This window comes from Aspergillus pseudodeflectus (assembly GCF_044049435.1).
Source record: "Aspergillus pseudodeflectus strain CBS 756.74 chromosome Unknown BJX68scaffold_34, whole genome shotgun sequence".
NCBI lineage: Eukaryota > Fungi > Ascomycota > Eurotiomycetes > Eurotiales > Aspergillaceae > Aspergillus > Aspergillus pseudodeflectus.
This window is the reverse complement of record NW_027263810.1, coordinates 258496-276064: the sequence shown is the minus strand read 5'-3', so window position 1 is coordinate 276064 and position 17569 is coordinate 258496. Positions and strand designations below refer to the sequence as shown.

At 51.9% G+C, this 17569-nt stretch overlaps 7 protein-coding genes across 7 annotated transcripts; 4 read left to right on the top strand and 3 right to left on the bottom strand.

Annotated features, from left to right (window-relative positions):
• Positions 1–698: 698 nt before the first annotated feature.
• BJX68DRAFT_277221 (FPP/GGPP synthase family protein) lies at positions 699–1720 on the top strand (the record flags this gene model as incomplete). The annotated part of the gene is made up of 2 exons (XM_071048288.1): positions 699–1210; positions 1319–1720. Exons 1-2 carry the CDS (start codon positions 707–709, stop codon positions 1718–1720), a joined length of 906 nt encoding a protein of 301 aa, XP_070896984.1. The 5' UTR covers positions 699–706.
• A 384-nt stretch (positions 1721–2104) lies between these two features.
• On the bottom strand, positions 2105–2677 carry BJX68DRAFT_268910 (uncharacterized protein; the record flags this gene model as incomplete). The annotated part of the gene is made up of 1 exon (XM_071046214.1): positions 2105–2677. One exon carries the CDS (start codon positions 2675–2677, stop codon positions 2105–2107), a length of 573 nt encoding a protein of 190 aa, XP_070896983.1.
• A 1626-nt stretch (positions 2678–4303) lies between these two features.
• On the bottom strand, positions 4304–4905 carry BJX68DRAFT_268909 (SH3 domain-containing protein; the record flags this gene model as incomplete). The annotated part of the gene is made up of 3 exons (XM_071046213.1): positions 4304–4326; positions 4430–4506; positions 4613–4905. The coding sequence occupies 3 exons, from the start codon at positions 4903–4905 to the stop codon at positions 4304–4306; spliced, it is 393 nt and encodes a 130-aa protein (XP_070896982.1).
• Positions 4906–6242: 1337 nt separating this feature from the next.
• On the bottom strand, positions 6243–7422 carry BJX68DRAFT_241462 (thioesterase-like superfamily-domain-containing protein). The gene has a single exon (XM_071040840.1). The coding sequence runs from the start codon at positions 7341–7343 to the stop codon at positions 6342–6344; it is 1002 nt and encodes a 333-aa protein (XP_070896981.1). The 5' UTR covers positions 7344–7422; the 3' UTR covers positions 6243–6341.
• Positions 7423–9199: 1777 nt separating this feature from the next.
• On the top strand, positions 9200–9535 carry BJX68DRAFT_268907 (uncharacterized protein; the record flags this gene model as incomplete). Its single annotated transcript, XM_071046212.1, has 1 exon — positions 9200–9535. The coding sequence occupies one exon, from the start codon at positions 9200–9202 to the stop codon at positions 9533–9535; it is 336 nt and encodes a 111-aa protein (XP_070896980.1).
• A 775-nt stretch (positions 9536–10310) lies between these two features.
• BJX68DRAFT_268906 (uncharacterized protein) lies at positions 10311–11290 on the top strand (the record flags this gene model as incomplete). The annotated part of the gene is made up of 2 exons (XM_071046211.1): positions 10311–10815; positions 10929–11290. The coding sequence occupies 2 exons, from the start codon at positions 10311–10313 to the stop codon at positions 11288–11290; spliced, it is 867 nt and encodes a 288-aa protein (XP_070896979.1).
• Positions 11291–13464: 2174 nt separating this feature from the next.
• BJX68DRAFT_268905 (peroxidase/cytochrome P450 family protein) lies at positions 13465–17466 on the top strand (the record flags this gene model as incomplete). The annotated part of the gene is made up of 16 exons (XM_071046210.1): positions 13465–13674; positions 13729–13893; positions 13960–14068; positions 14127–14213; positions 14271–14625; positions 14672–14943; positions 14991–15146; positions 15215–15352; positions 15401–15436; positions 15493–15697; positions 15746–16020; positions 16069–16285; positions 16339–16747; positions 16800–16924; positions 16971–17368; positions 17423–17466. The coding sequence occupies 16 exons, from the start codon at positions 13465–13467 to the stop codon at positions 17464–17466; spliced, it is 3201 nt and encodes a 1066-aa protein (XP_070896978.1).
• Positions 17467–17569: the final 103 nt, after the last annotated feature.

The following is a 17569-nucleotide window of genomic DNA, read 5'->3' as shown; positions in this document are numbered from 1 at the left end:
GCCAGTATCTGGCTGGCTGGGGTCTGGAGTCTGACTTTTGGGCTCAGTTCTGTTGAAAATGCCGAATGGGCATGACTCGTCGTCGGAATTCGAAGGAATACGGATGTGAGGCGAGAGGCTGGACTCTGCACGGTTCGCGGAGCTGTCACGGTGCATATGCAGCTACCACGGCTGAAGAACTGGATGCTTGGCGTCGCCCGCGGGCCCTGGGGAGCATTTCCTGATATGGCAGGAGCCCGCTGCCCACGCTGGGTTAGTAGCATCGCATTGTGAGACATCATATTCCTCTCGTCTCTCGTGTCTGCAGTCCATTGTGGCGAACTGAAGGATGCACGAGTTGCGGAGAACTCTGCTCCTCACACCCCGCTCTGCACGTTGCCTGTCATTGGGTCTTTGCTTTTTTTGACATTTTCGAGGCCTCATTCTTTCCCGCGCTGTCAGACGTGCCAGCAGGGTGATCACCATCTTGACGAGACTAGGCGAATAGCATCAGCCGGTAGTTCAGTTTCCAGGCCATCACTGCGACACGCAACTTGTGGACAAAGTCGAGGTACAGTACACCTGCGTCTACGCCCACGCCCACGTCCTGTCGCATCACCTTCAGCCTCAGCACACATACCAACGCCATTGAATGCCAGGGAGCGACTCTCTAGTAACTGCATCACAGGACAGTGTGCAGCTCTCACACAATAGCATCCCCATCAAGATGGCCGACATCACCAGCTCAACCGAGCTTGACGACACGGCCCTCAACGGCCCAATCGACTACATCAACGCGCTCCCCTCGAAAAACATCCGCACAAAACTCGTAACAGCGCTGAACACCTGGTTCAACCTCCCAACTCAACAACTGATTGTAATCAAAGAAATCATAACCGACCTGCACAACTGCAGCCTCATCCTCGACGACATCCAAGACGACTCTGAGCTCCGCAGGGGCAGTCCTACGACGCACCGCGTTTTTGGGTCTGCGCAGTGCATCAATAGTGCGACGTACATGGTCGTGCATGCGGCGCAAAGGGCGCATAGCACAAGCCTCGTTTATCCGGACCTGATGCGGGTGTTTCTAGATGGGTTGGCGGAGCTTGCCAAGGGCCAGAGCTGGGATTTGCAGTGGAAGTTTGAGGCGCGGTGTCCGTCTGTCCAGGAGTATATGGCCATGATCGATGGAAAAACAGGAGCCATGTTTGTCATGGTGCTCCGCATGATGGTTGTTTTCGCTCCGGCGAAGACGACGACGCAGACACAGACACAGACGCAATCGCAGAGTGCAACCCCAACAATATCAGTACAATCATGGCCCCTTTCCGACCTCGAGCGCCTCATGCAACTCCTCGGCCGTCTCTTTCAAGTCCGCGACGACTACCAGAATCTCCGAGACGAGACATACGCCAAGCAAAAGGGGTTCTGTGAGGACCTAGACGAGGGCAAGCTCTCGTTCCCTGTAATTGCATGCTGCGAGGCAGATCCCGCTGCGCGTGCGTCGATGCTGAAGCTCCTCGGCACAAAGAAACAGGGGAAGCGCGTATCCGAGGCTCAGAAGATGCAGATGCTCCAACTGATTCTGGACTCGGGCGCGCTGCATCGGACGTGGGAGCTCATCCAGTGCTTGATTGATGAGATTCGGGCTGCGTTGGGAGTTGTTGAGAAAAGGCTTGGAGCGAGAAATTCGGCGCTTAGGCTGATTATTTTGTTGTTGATTGATGTACAGGCACCGTAATCTGGCATGCTATATTAAGTGTTTGCAATGGATCTATAGATACCTAGTAGGCCTCGTGTATTCTCTCCACGTGCGATCGCAAGGGCCGCTTGATACCAATCTCTCCCTTTTATCTCTTGGTTGTTTCAGTTTTATACTTGGAAATGGCGGGCTTATTCCTTATGATAGGCCTGTAGTGGCAGCTATACTACGCCCTGCAAACAGAAGAACAGGGGTTTTATCTCTTCCAGGCGCTCGTCAAATACCTAGTACCAGTGGCTACTCTAACCTAAAGACACAAATATGCCACCAAACCAGGAAACACAATACTCTTGAACAGAACCGCTATCAACGCTCCATGACTCCATAGACAACATATTTGATAGGACTGAAACTGACTAGCAATCACTGTAAACACGCATCATACTCCAACAAGCCCAACTTATTCTTCCTCGCAAACCCCTCACATTTTCCAAAAGCCTCTGCAGCATTTACAGGCTCCACATCCTTTGGATCAACATCAACAGCCGGATCCGGCCCATCAACCAGCTGCGCATACACAGACTTGTCAACCTGCCTACGATGATACTCCGCAACCTCCATGGGAATTATCTTCGCCCGCGCCAAGAGCAACAGGACATGGGCAACGTAATCCTGACACCGCCGCGGTATTGCCGTGTCGACAATCTTCTTGAATGCCGCACGCTGCGCAACAGGGATCGTACCCACTTTCGCAATGGATTCGAACCCCTCTGCATTGAGCGAGACGACTTGCTCAACTGCGTGCTTGTAGTTTCCCGGCCCGCCCTTGACGTGGTAGACCGTGCAGTGGTCGCGGTCGTCGGAGGGGCCTAGCGCGAGGATCCAGTGCGCGGGGTGGTCGACTATCCAGGGAAGGAACTCGTCTTTGCCCGTTTGGAGCTTGACGTGGCGCTTTCCATACGCGATCCAGAGGTCGTCTGGAGGTATCTGGGGCATTTTGGCGGTCGTGTATAGATGATTCAGACTGTTCGAGTTGGGTGGTGGGGGGATTCTGGGTCTGTTATATATTTGCCGTTTGTGGGCTTTGTATATGCTTTGAACCACAGTGTCTTTGTCTTGTACTTTTGTTCCTGAGAGAGAATGTCTTTGTTGACGCTTTGAGAAAACGCTTTTTGTTGTACATTTTGCGTTCCTTCTTTGCCTTTACTGCCATGATATTCAATGGAAAGTGTATAAAGAAGCCATTGCAAGCAGACCATGGACAAGTTGATACCCAACCATGCTGCTTTGCAAAAATCTGTAGAAACGGAAGGCAGTACTGACTACTGAACATGGCCAAGCTTTCATATATCTACACTTCCTTGAAGAGTTATAGAGTAAGATAAGCAAGAGAGTTTATTCTCTTTTAAACTCAGTGCCTGGTGGATGCCATATTTTGCCAGTCCTACTCTATCTTAATCCTTAAAAGAAGGGTGAAGTGGAGAGTTTGAAGCAGAAGTATTAAAGGGGGAATGATTTTGTGATATATATTAGCATGGACGCGGCACCCAGGGCAAGTGAAAGAATCGCAACAAACAGGTAGAATATTTTGTCTTTATAAGAATGAGGAAAGGCTCCTATAAAAGAGGCATTGTGGGAGTCTAATCTGTAGCCCATCCGTCGACAATGCGGTAGTTGGGTACCAGCTCATCGACAACAATTCACAGTGGTCGGTTGGGAAATGCTTGAAATCAATGTATCATAAAGACCACATCTTCAAGCTTTGAAACGTCCAACATGCTTTTCAAAATGGGTTAATCTAGTAAACATACAACTACAGGGTGTGGAGAACAGGCCTGGCCTCCGGCGGCGCCCGTCCGCTCAGCCGTACTTTATGCCACCACCATGGTCAGCGCAGTCAGAAGTGTTACAGGACCTGGGCGTGTTGCTCCTTTTAGGAGTGAGAGATGCTAACCTTGGAGGTGCTGGGTGAGCGCAAGTAAGATGGCCTGGCGATGCGCACACGCTGTAGGTGGTGTCGATCTCTTCATCTGGAACAAGGTCTTGGAATATATGATGCGGTACTTGGCCAAGCAAGAGGGGTACATCTTTTTGTTCGACTTGCGGTTAGAGGCCATGGTTTGTGGCAGAATAGAACTTGCTTGGTTGATAAGATAAATGAGTACATATAGAATGTATGGTAGTGATTTCTTAATGCAAGTGCTTGGAAGGGCATATAGTTGAGGGGGCAATCTAAATGTATGTCTCCTTACTCCCGGGGTTACCATGTAGTGATAATATAGTCTTGAAGATTTGGCCTATGGAAGAAAGTTACCAACGCTTTTATTAGGACATACATACATCTAAACACCTGGCTAAGTAAGATAAGTAGGTGATCTAGTGAGTTTACAAAACCCACAGATAACAGCATAGACCAACACGCTTGGTCATTCCACTTTCTCCCTGATCAACCACCAGATCCAGTCGCTCTCTCTACCAAACACCCCATCTATTGTTGGCGGGTCATGGGTGAAACTTGAACATATAAGGGTATCAGGAGAAGATACACAAAATGCTACGTTAATGACCGAAAAAGCCTAAGGGTTGATCTACGCATATTGGGGTAATACAAGAGCTTATTGCTCAGCAATCGGTCCCGAGGTTCGCTAGTAGCAGTATTAGCCGGACAGCTTGCGAGGCAGGTCCGTTGCAGCGAGGAACAAAAAAAAATGTGGGGGACGAGGAATAAATGGCGTCCGAGGGGCTTACCCATGCTACACGCCGCAGAGGTATAATACCCATTAATCCAGCAGCGGCCACTGTTCCAGACGAGGAGGTCCCAGGTGCTACACACAAAAGTATAGTACGTTAGTTAATCGCAAATACCTTGGAGCAAGCAGCAACAGACAGGGGGCCAAATCGAAACAAACACAAAGGGAATCCGAATCTCACCAATTGCCATTGATACACTCTCCCTTCGCAAAGCACGAGAACTTGTACTTGTCCCCATTACGCGCCGTCGCTATGACCTTGTTGGCGGTTCCCGGCCCATCGCGGCAGTTGACGTATGAGGAGACGTTGATGATCGAGCAGGTGACGAGCGTTGCGCGCTCGAAGAGCTCGGCGGGCGAGATCACAGGGCTCACCGAGGGGTCGCCTTCTTCAGGGGCAGGGCGATGGCTGTCTGCGGCGACGAGGGTAAGGGGGACGAGAGCGAGGGCGAATGCTGTGGTCAGGAACTTCATTTCCAGGGAATGAGGCAACGGTTGAATGGAGATTCTTGGGGTCTGTGGACCTGGGCTGACTAGAACCTGTTACAGGCGCGGGGCGCTTTATATGTGTAGCCCCGATGTCCGTGCGCTTCTCGATTAAGGTGGCCATGCCGCTATAATACGAGTAAATGTGGAGAACACGACATGGTAGGGAGGAATATGGGGAGCAATCTAGAGATGGAGCAATGGCGACTCGGGAAATACTGTAAGCGACGTGGGACTGAGGCTGAGCTGTAAGCATCCACGAGAAAGATGTGCAAGCACAAGGTGAATTGGCCACGCCATGGCTTATTCTCCGTCCCAGCCAGCTTGCTTGTCGTGTCTTGGGCCTTGGATCTCACAGTCCCACCCGGGCAATCCAACTTCACATGATTCAATTAGTAGGCTCGGTTTTGTATCTAACCTGGGTTCGTACGCCTGTTCCTGAATCGGTAGCTTTAGAGGTGATCGTAAAGCATGGTTTCTATGGTCTGTCTGTTGGCCCATGAAGACTGCAGTGTTATGTACTTGAAAAGGCATTGGTGTACAAAGGACCTGCTGCTCGAAATGCGCCTCCCAGAAGAGTATCCTTGGCTGAATCTAAGCCTCTCTCCCAGCTCCGTGTGTGGGATCAGCATTGTCCGAGCCCTCGAGTCTAGTCCTCCGCTCTCACGCAGCCTAATCTCTCTCCAGTACACCTGCTCGTCATGCGGGGGGATCACAACTAGAATATCCTCCCAAGACTTTTCATCACCTGGTAGTATCTCATCCTCACCAATAATCTCAACTCCCATCTTCTCCCACAGCGCTCTCAAGTCCAACATCACCCCGCCAACATCATTGTACTCCCCACTCCGCGCCGTATCAAAGATACCTCCCATCCTCGCCTTTTCCAACCGCTGGAAGCGCCTCTCCCCCAGCCGCTCTCTTTCAAGATCCCTGTCCCACTCCCCGGGTCAATCGTCCAAGTCACCCCGCGAGAAAAGCATCGGCCAGTGGACTTTGCTCGCCCCAACTCTACCTCCCTATCCTGTCTTCACACTCGATTTTCAGTTTCAACATCCACTGGAAGAGAAAATGCTCCACAAGATCATGGCACTCCATCTCCAGGGATTTCTCAGCAGTAAAGCTTACCCCTGAAGCTCGTGCTTAAATGGGCCAACCTGGCCGTCGCCTTGTCCAAATCAAGGTTATCAACATCTGTGCGCAGCCCTTGTCATACATAAGGGCTACAAGCTTACCGGCCACCGACTCACTTACAACCCACAGCTACCCTAGGCCCAGGGGCCCTTGGGCGAGGGACAAGACATTTAGGCTTACACAACTTGACGGTTTGGTCCAGACACCTTGTGTCAAATACCTATCTAGCAAACTAACTGTTTCCATGTCTATAGCTAGCAATGAACGCCCAGAGTATCTATGTGGCAAATCTACGCCAGCTTCGCCTGAGTTCTTCTAAAAAGCGCATCCTGCACCGTCGTCGCAACCAGCGTCCCCGACGGACTCCAGATCCGACTCTCAATCAGGCCCCGGCCCTCCCCACCGCGAGAGCTCGACATCTCCTGCACAAACCACGCCTTGTCGTTGATTCCCATCTCCTCCGGACTGACGTGGAAAACGATCTTGTGGTTTAGACTCCCCGACACGCCAAACTCGTCCACTCCAAACGCATGCCTCAATACATCCAAGCCAGCTCGATCCGAGACGTACGCATGCAGCGCCGCTAGCATGTTCGGATGCAGATCGAGCTGTCCAGAAGAGGCCCGGTATACATGCAACCGCCGATGGCTAGTGCCCTTCTTCCCCGCATTGAAGCCCCGCAAATCCGGCGTGCGCACATCAATGCTCGGAAAATTCGCCAGCCGAATCAAACCCGCTCCATTTGGGCCCCGGAGATACACATGGCGCGGATGCCTATCCAGATCATTGCGCAGGATATCGCCGTACTTCTCTGCATCGAACTTCAACCCATACCCGACCCCTTGTTCTCTTCGCTTAAACGAGCACGTGAGAACAAACGCAACGGGCCCCATCTCCTTGTCCGCATCGGACTCCGGAAACGGACATTCCTCCGATGGTGTCGTGGGCTGTCGCGCGGTAACCTGGCGCAGCGCGAAAGACCGTGTGAGCGATAGCGTCGTGGCCTCGTAGATGAATGGGCGGTTCGCGAAGCCCGCTTGCGTCCAGTACCCGTTTGCTTCGTGGGCGTGGAGGTCTGGGTTTGAGGAACTGATCCCTTGGCTGGCGGCCCAGATCGCCTGTGCAAAGGCGTGGCCGCCGTAGGAGCGTGCGAGGCTCAATGGCTGGTTGGGGGCGTAGTCGTATGACAGTGCGGGGAAGGTGGATATGTAGCGCTCCGTGGCGGTGCGGAGTTTGACCAGGTGCAGGGCTTGCGCGAAGCTCGGGGGCTCCGCGGGGGTCAGGGCGGGCATTTTCGTTATTTGTTGTTTCTTTGAATCAAGGACCCGAAATTTGAGATGGCAAAAGTTTGTCTAGGAGTCGGTTGGTCCAATTTTAACGCAGTGATAAACCGTTGCTGAGGGGTGGGCAGCGCCCTCGGGTGGAGCTTTGGCGAGCCGCCGTTGGGCCGAGGTTCATGAACAGGGGGTACAGTCTTTCTCCACTTATAGATCTCTTGAGTATCTTTTGCCTCAATAGCCCATAGGTGCCAATTTCTCACCTCAGCATCATTATCCTATCGTGAAAGCGCAGCGCTCACGGCGCTGGTGATCTATCGGTGCCCGAGAATGTACCTTTTCCCCGCACGTGGTCTGCTCATTCTTTCTAGAACTCTTCTAGAGCATTACCTATAGCGTCCAGCTTTTCCGACAAAGTTAGTCACTTACACGAGGGTCTTGGCACGTGCTTGATGCACGTAAGGAAATAGGGAATGCGCATTGGATCTGGACAAAATCAATCTTGCGCATGGGCCATATCTCGTCTGAATCTTGTCCGAGCCTGTCTTACGGATGAGAAGTACCGAAGCTGGGTAGTAGCGTACAACAAAGATACTAGATTCACATGAACTGCTTCCGTTCCGATGTTTATGAGAAGATGCCTCCTAGGGCTCTCGAATGAGAGTTTCCGAGCCGGAGGTGAGGCTCTAACGGCCCTTCGCGCCTTCCCTGAACACCCAACAGTAGCCGCCTGTTCTAGGTCTGTTTTGATAGTTTGGACGCGTTCCAGGTCCTGTTATTTGCCCTAGACCATACGTGTCATCTCCCAGCCGCCTAACACATTCAAAGTACAACACACAGACAGGTCTGGAGATCCAGATGACTACTCCCCGACTCTTCCCACGGTTTCCTCGATGTCGTGGAAAAGCTGGGGAGGTTTTCACTCTTCTTCGAGCCTATGACCACCTACCCAGTCAAGAATCATTCACGAGCCAACCACCCTTTAACAGCTCCACGATGACGCCCGGATCCTCATTAGCTAAGTGCGAGAGATGGCTAGCGATCATATCTTTAATAGATGGTAGGAGATGGCAAAGATGATATATAATAATAACAAGGCGGAGGAGGGGAGTCCTAGTCCCAACCTGTAAGAATAGCTACAGGAGGTATACTTCGAGGGATCTCTGGCACCAGACTTTGATAAAGCAGATATAGGGAGGCTCGGGCAGATTATTGCACGAATGGTGTGTTTCGAGCCGTCCGCGAGAGGTTCGGCACGAGAGGTCCTTGATAACCTGTGGTTTAATGAGTAGAGAAGAACGAGATGCGTCGAGATACAATCATTCTACTTGGAGATCAATAGTCCACCCAGTAGGCCTATAGATAGCTAAACTGCCCTTTGTTAAGCACAGGAAACATCTAAAATGGGAGATTGCAGGTGAGATGGATGGCCTCCCTCTTCCCCGCCCAGCTCCAGGCAACAGCTAGTCTAGCCGGACCTTGGCACCAGATCCTTTTCAGCAATGGTTGTCTTCCCCTCTTTCTTCCTCTTTTTTCCCCGTCAGCCGTGGGATTGTCAATCATGGCCCGTATTATGGATCTTCCCGTTGAGCTATTGGATAATATTCTTTCCTGTGCACTGGAAGATTCGCGCCATATATCTTCTCTTGCTCTGGTCAATCGCCTGTGGCGCACTTTAGTGGCCACCGTAGCCTATCGATCCTGGTCCTTTGATGGTGCCCGCAACTCCTTTAGGTATCTCTTCCTCTTCCTGCAAACAATACTAATAAATAGGGACCTTGCCTGTTCTGTACAGAAAGTCCATATTGGGAACTGGGGTGTTAATGCTCATGCTCTCCTTGATCAGAAATTTGACTATCAGTTTCACAAACATGATTTGGACCGCTTGGATAGGGCTCTTGGTCAAGCTAGACTTCGTCAGCCGAATAACCCTCCAGGAGATTCAACAGGGCGATCGTCGACCCCTGGTTGCCCTCCTTCTCGGCTCCCTCCCAAACCTTGTCAGGATTCGTGTCCATGTGCCATCGTCAGACCCATACCTTGCTGCGCTCCTAAAGCTGGCCCTGGAGCGCGAGAGGCCGAGCCCATTGAATCGGCTGCGCGAGCTCTATGTGTTTGCCGAGGTCCCAGTTGTTCCTGGACACGATATGCAAGTGGGAGATGATCCTGATAGACCTGTGGCTCCACTTCGACTGCACGACCTCTGACCTGTGTTCTTTTTCAGAAGCCTGCGCACACTCCATCTGTATGATCTGGTCACAGACGGCCTTGGGGCATTAGTTCGGGACAACAGGAAGAACCGAGAGTGCTATATTACCAACCTGGCCCTCAGGTGCGGGGACTCACCTATGAACCTGTCGATGTGCAAGCCCTGATCACCCTCCCGGTAGCTCTGTCGGACCTATCACTCTTCATTGATCACCTCCCTTCACGCAATTCGAAGGCTCGCCCCTTGTTATCCAATCCTCGCATATGGGATTCACTACACATCTGGGACTCGCTGCAAAAGCACCAGGCTACACTGCGCTATCTGGATATTTTCCGCGCTGGATACCAGGAGAAGAATCTAGTTCATTTGGGGTCCCTAAAATGCTTTACACAGTTAAGACACCTGTATAACCAGTTTCAGATTCTCACACTGGGATTGGATACAACGATGCACCAGATTACACAGCGCATCTTCGCCTTCAGGACACCTTGCCGGGCACCCTCAAGTCACTATGCTTTATGATGTTGGCCCTATGCCCAGCTCTATCTTAGAGACTGCAAAGCAAATTACTAACCTTGTCACATCGGGCACCCACCCGTACCTAAGGCGGTGATAATAGACACTTTGTTCAAGGTGTCCTAGACCAGGACCCCCAGCTCCACACGACAGTCGCATACAGCCACCAGGACTCCTGCTGCTGGCAAACTATCAGGCCGCAATGCCCGATCCCCCGAGGTGGCAGCTGCCTCGACTTCTGGGGTGACATGAACGACATGCGCGTTGACGGACGGAGACGATATATCCAGCTCATGGGTGCGCTAGTCCCGGAAGAGGATGATGATACAGGGCCTGGCCTTCCCTACAGGCACAAAACCCACGTCATCCCCATCACGCATCATACCGCAGCGGACCGCACCAGCACATGTCCACCACGCGCGTACATGGTTTTTAACAACTACACCCCAATCCTTCTTCCCACACTATTCCCGATCGTCATCTACTTCACACACCCGAACCCAGGCCCCTCCCCATCAGCCCAGCTCCCCAACCTCCTCCGGGCCATAACGGACCGCGACGACGATTTCGAGCCGCGCCTCGACGTGTACTTCCTCCCGGGCGCCAGCGCATCGGACTGCGTGTCGCACTACACACAGGAACAGGTGGCACGCGGGACCTCCGCGGCGCAGGTGCGCGCGTTCAACAGTATCTTGCTGCGTTGGCCCGGGCACCCATGGGACTGGGACTTCTTCCGCCGCCGCCGACACCGGCGCAATTCAAGTTACCGGGCATGATGACATCGTATCCCGAGGTTAATGCGCACGGTCTCCTTTTTATCTGCTATTGGCGGGACTGGCGGGATAGGGATGGGCGGCTGACGCTGGATTGTGTAGGCTTTGCCTCGCAGGATCTGCTCGATTCCGACGATGATGATGACAATGATGATGACGATGGGCCGAACAACCTTAATCACAATCCTGCTACCATGGCGGCCCCCGCTGGGGGTGAGGAGGAGAAAGAGAAGGGAGGACAGAGCCCGCCTGCGGCGACGACGACGCCCGACGGCACCAGACCCAGAGAACCCCTCATGTACCGCGCAGTCTGGCCAATCAACGACTCCAGTCCGGCCGTGGACGAGGCCTACGGCGACTGGCCGATGGACAAGTGGATGGTCGAGTCGTTTTACTACGCCGATGACGGGTTGAAGCATACGTGGCAGAAGGCGTCGAGTTTGGGGTGGACACATTGGATATAGATCAGATTAGATTACCTCAGTTTCTTTGAATACTCCACCCTAGGGGTTTACTCGGTGATAAATCCGTCCTGAGAAGGCATGACCCTAGCCGTGGGGTACCTAGTAGGGCATGGAGGATACCTAACCGACCCCTACGCTAACCTTCCGTGGTCGCGCCTTGATATCGTAGACAAGTTTGCCACATAGGTACCATTCGTTAGAAAATCCCTGGTTGAAAGAGCTTGGAAGGAGGACTTGTCGAGGCCGCGAAGGTGAGCCAAGGATGATGATCGCATTGTTCGCAGGGATGCTGTTCTTGCTACTACTTAGGTGGTGATGTTCTATGGACTAGGTTTGGGGCGCGGTTATTATAGGCGGGTCGGTTTCTCTTCTATTCGGTGAGGTGAGATTTCGGAAAGCGTGCGCTTGTGTGACGAGGTCAGATGGGATAGTTCTGATGTGACCTTCACGGGGGATCCCCCCATATACGTCCTATCCAGCGCCCCCGCTCCCTCGTGTCTCTTCCGGTACTGGACATATACAGATTGATGCGCCCTGTAGTTACCCGCCAGCTCGGAGATATCAGTCAGGTTCAGGCATAGGCATTCCTTTCCCCTGATGTTGAGATACGGAGGTAACGGATTTGGTGTGGAGGTCGTCCATACGCTTCAGCATCGGTGCACTACCAGAAAACCTTTTGTTTTCTAATATCAGTAGTATGTAGATAAAGTAGGCGGCGATGATGTCAGTATTGACTTTGTGTAACTAATGGGATCTAGAACAGGCTAACGAAATTCCCGAGCGGTTCGCCTTTCCGGGGCGATCCGCCAACCATCTCAAAAACTCCACGCGTCACCGACCCCCTTCAATTACACAACCACCATGCCATCAAAATCGCGGAAATCGAGTCAAAACCTGGTGAAGCATGAGGGGAGAATGCAACCCGCGATTCAATATTTTCAAAGTCGCGAAATTCAAAATATTACGCGTCTGGCAAAGCTTTTTGATGTACCGCGTGGTACGGTCCAAGATCGACTAAAGGGCCGCCATTTCCAACCGGAACTCCGCAACCACCAGCATAGACTTACTGGAACTCAGGAGGAGTCTTTATTAAAGTGGATTGAAACAAGGGATAAGCGTGGAGCTGCTCTCAGGCCATCGCATGTACGGCAAATGGCAGATATAATCCTTGAAGAGGACTCCAAGAACCCCCCCCTTCTTCCCAAGCCTATTGGAAAGAACTGGGTCACGCAATTCGTCAACCGCCATGAGAGCCTTATAGATATGTGATCGGATGTATGACAAAATGGATGAGTGTAAGCATAAGGCCTGGAACTAGCATCTGCAGGAGCTAATTATTTTATGGTTATTCAAGTGAAGGAGGTCTAAAGTACCGTATAATTGCCCCTGGTCAGCTGCAGCTCTACATGCCACAACTGCACTGATCCTCGATGATATAAAATTATGTTTCACTTGTTCATTGAAGTGACCACGACGTGGCTTCCAGGATGGGTATGAGCTAAAGAGGGCTATCTGTGTTGTGAGCCAGCGTTAGTTGCTTAGTACTGGACGAGTTAAGACGCGAAGTTACAGCCCGGTATATAGGACAACCGTTGTCCGCGTGGTACTCATGTTTCTTCCTGAGGTGTTGTCCACTCTAATTATCGTATTATCAGGGCTACGAACCAACCGGCGGTCGGCAAAGCCATAGCATAGCTTTCCACGCTTGGGTATACGATATTTTCACAACAATGCCTTTTCACATGTACAAATAGTAATACTAGGAGTGATATAACAGATCATGATAGAGTCGCACCACCGAATCCCAAGGTCCAATTTACTTCACTGAGATAACCACTCCCCTATAAGCGTCACCAGCAAACTCGAATCCACGGTTCAGGCGCGATCTAGATCCGGATCGAGTCCCGTTCAGCGCAGACCCCCATAGCCACACCCAAATAAGTGGATCATAAGGCCCATAGAATTGGGCAAGTATACTAATCAAAGTGTAGTCAAGGAGAACGCTCGCCCTCCTCCTTCTCAAAACATGATGCAATCAATCCCACTGTCTTAGCGGACCTAAGTGTATACAATAGGTATATAACCAACGTCTGTCTCCCTCCTCTCCGTGCCATCCATCCCAATTCTCACTAAATTCAACCCATCCCACAGTCGTTTACGATCATCGAGCCAATATGGCCCCCTTCATGCAGAACGGGGAAACCTACCTCAGCACAAACACAACGCCAACCAAATCCAAACCCAACACCCTCGCTTCCCTAATCGGCGAAATCAACCGCGATCTTGTCAGCCAAGCTGGGCGTATAATCCCAGATTTACGGACCATCCGTGAGCTGACCCAGACACTCACGAATGGGGGTTTGGTTGATGATAGGAAGTACCTAGTTCGTCTCACTCAAACAAGATAGCACGCGCTGGCTAACGGTTGTCTCCGACAGATCGAGAATATACTCCAAGTGACAGCGTCTCTCCCAAATAACTCAACGTTGCGAACCAAAATTACAGATGCGTTTGTTAGTACTCTTTGGAATAACCTGCAGCACCCACCGTTAGCACATCTGGGCGATGAGTTTCGCTATAGACGGGCGGATGGGAGCTTCAACGTGAGCACCCTCAATTCTTTGAAATGGAAGAGTGCTTCGCGAACACGTACTGACTGTCCATGGTAGAATATCACGGCCCCCTATCTCGGGGCCAGTGGTAGCCACTATGCGCGTTCGGTGACGCCTCAGCATCCCCGGCCCGCCGTGTTGCCGGATCCAGGCCTTGTGTTTGATAGTAAGCTGCCCGATCTCCTGCAGGGCGATCAATATATACTGACTGGAATGATGCTCAGCCTTATTAGCCCGCAAGGGTCCAGCAAGGGAACACCCAGCCAAGATATCAAGCAACCTTTTCTACCTCGCCACGGTGATAATCCACGGTAGGTATCCACTCATTCACACTTGGCACCTTGGAATCGTCACTGACACCTGTATAGATCTCTTCCACACCGACGAAACAGACGGAACGCGCGTCAAGAACTCCTCATATCTCGATCTCGGTCCCTTATACGGGCACAACCAAACCGAGCAGGACCAAGTGCGAGCTTTCAGTGGCGGTCTCCTCAAACCAGATACCTTCGCAGAGAAACGACTCCTCTCGCAGCCTCCTGGCGTTTGCGCGTTGATGATTGCATTTAACCGATTCCATAACTATGTCGTCGGGGAGCTGGCGCTCATCAATGAAGCTGGGAGGTTCAGTTTACCCTCCGAATTAGGGTTGAAGGAAGGAACTGCGGAGTTCGCGAGGGCGATGAAGAAGAGGGATAACGATTTGTTTCAAACGGGAAGGCTGTACGTTTGGGTGCCCTTCTGGGAGGCCGGTGCTGACGTATTTTAGTATAACATGCGCCCTATACGTCAACATAATCCTTAACGACTACCTCCGGACAATCTTGAACCTGAACGAGAATCCCATTGACTCGGACTGGAAACTCGACCCAAGGCAGACGCTTTCCGTATTCGACCAGGAGGGTGTCCCCCGCGGCATCGGGAACCAAGTCAGTGCCGAGTTTAACATGATATACCGATGGCATGCGGCAATCAGTAACGAAGACGAAGAATGGGCTAATGAGCTCTCTGCAAGAATATTCGGTTCAAATGTTGATCCCAGTACGCACCCTCTGGAGGACTGGCGGTTACTTGGCTAACGCGCGTAGGCAAACTGTCTGTGGAAAAATACCTCGGCGGGTTGAGGCAGTTTTTCGACACCGCCGTACCGGGAGAGCCGTCGACCTGGACATTCTCAACCCTGAAAAGGGATAAAACCGGCAGATTTGCGGACGAGGATCTTGCGACCCTGTTGCAGGACGGTTGTGAGTTTGGAGCTGGTGGGCGTCCCCTTGAAAATATTAGGACCCGACTTTTAGCTGACACTTCCCAGGTGCTTTTGGAGCGAGAAATGTCCCAAAGGTAATGAAGGCCATTGAAATGCTTGGTATCCAGCAAGGCCGGCGATGGGGATTGGCCACCCTGAATGAACTCAGGACGTTCTTCAAACTAAAGCCACATAGCACTTTCGGTAAGACCTAATTCCGTGCAACGCGGATCCAATCTAATCCCCTTTTAGAGGAGGTCAATTCGGACCCTTCCGTTGCTGAGGCATGTAAGTTGTTCGCCGACCGCGACCTGATTCAACTCAACCATGCTCACAATCACCAGTGGAAGCCTTGTATGGCCACCCCGACAACATCGAGCTATACGTGGGCGTCCAAGCCGAAGAAGCTAAGAAACCATTCCTCCCTGGCTCCGGGCTGTGTCCTGGATTCACGATCTCAGTGGCGATCTTATCCGATGCCGTTGCCCTCGTGCGTGGTGACCGGTTTTACACCATCGACTATAGCCCTGTCAACTTGACCAATTTTGGGTAAGTTGTGTCGAGTACAATGTACGAAAATGAGCTAATCTTCAGCAGGTTCAATGCAGCAGAATCCGACTTTGACGTCGCAAACGGCGGGGTCATGTATAAGCTGCTGATGAGGGCATTCCCCGGTTGGTACCAGCCGAACAGTGTTTATGCTCTATACCCGTTCACAACCCCGGAGAAGAACCGCGAGATCTTCACCAAGTACGGAAGGGCAGATACTCTAGACTTTGAGAGGCCGTCGTATGTCCGGCCGCCAGTCCCTGTTACCACGTGGAAGGGCGTAGTGGATCTTCTGAATGATCAGAAAACCTTCAAGGTTCCTTGTATGTCCAGTGCTATCTTGAGTGATTTGGAGATGCTGATATGGATAGGGGGTGAACACACGTTCCAGCTCACCCAGCATGATTACATGCTGAGTGGAGATTCGACGGCGAATGCAGATCAACGAGCGTTCGTCTTAGAGCGCCTGTACAGGCCGCCCGATGGACTGGAGCAGGTGCAGCGGTTCTACGAGTTCATCACGTCGGATCTGATCCGTCGAAATAGCCGGAAGCTGGGCAGCTCCTACCAGATTGACATCGTCCGAGAGTAAGCTCCCTTTGATATGCCAGCCAGAGGCGGAACTCTAATAACACGGCCAGCGTCGGAAACGTCGCACACGCGTATTTCTGTGCGGAATTCTTCAACATGCCGCTCAAAGGCAGTTCTTATTCGCCAGCCGATGCATACACAGTCAGAGAGCTGTCTGACGCGCTCTTTCAGCTATTCGGCTATGTATTCCTAGACGTCGACCCACCGCAATCGTACAAGAACAGGATTGTGGCGACTAGAGAGACAGAGCGGATGGGTGAAGTCATGACCAAAGCCGTCTCAGACTCCTCGGGCCGTTTCTTCAGCCATCCGTCGCGGATCTTTGGCTCAAAGTCCCTGCTGCCTGGGTTTGGCCCGCAGTTGGTCAAAAGGCTGCGCGAGGGAGGAAAGAGTGTCGAGGAGGCCGTCTGGACAATCATCCCTACCGCTGCTGCTGCCTGTGCGACTCAAGCTCAAGGTGTACGTTCTCGTTCCCTAATAAAGCTCCACGAATCATATTAACATAGAGCAGTGGGCGCAAATGCTCGAGCTCTACTTCTCGGACAGATACTCCAGTCACTGGCCGACCATTTGCAACCTCGCACGCTCGGACGACCCTGAGGCTTTCGAGAAACTCAAGAAATACGCTCTTGAGGGGTGAGTACTGACCGTATTGCCGAAATTATGCTCATCAGTTGTATAGATTCCGCCTCTCAACCCCTGCCTTCGGAGTCCTGCGCACAGCGGCGGACAATACCTCCATTAAGGACGGGAGAACCACAAAGAAAATAAGGAAAGGAGATACGATCTTCGCAGACTTTATCACAGCCGGCCTTGACCCCTCCAAATTCCCCGATCCGGAAGAAATTCGGCTCGATCGGCCCATGGAGCTCTATATCCATCATGGCTGGGGCCCCCACTCATGTCTCGGGCGGGCAATCGTCACCATTGCTGGAGCTTGTCTGCTACGTGTTCTGGGCAGGCTGCGTAACGTCCGACGAGCTCCTGGCCCTTCGGGAGAGATGAAGAGTAAGATGGTAAATGGGGCCTTTAAGATGTATCTGCCGGAGGATGGGAGCGAGTGGACGCCATTCCCTTGTAGTCAGTTTGCCCTATTACTGCTCTCAGCACTCGACCAGCGCTAACTTTGAGCAGATAAAAAAGTGATTTTCGATGGGTTGGATCTGTTGGGAGAGTAAAAAGTTGGCGCAAACTCAACGGTCATGCCACCATACGTGACATTGGGTTGGAAAAGATCTAGAACAAAGTCAATGACACAATAGTCGCTAAGTCGACCCCGAA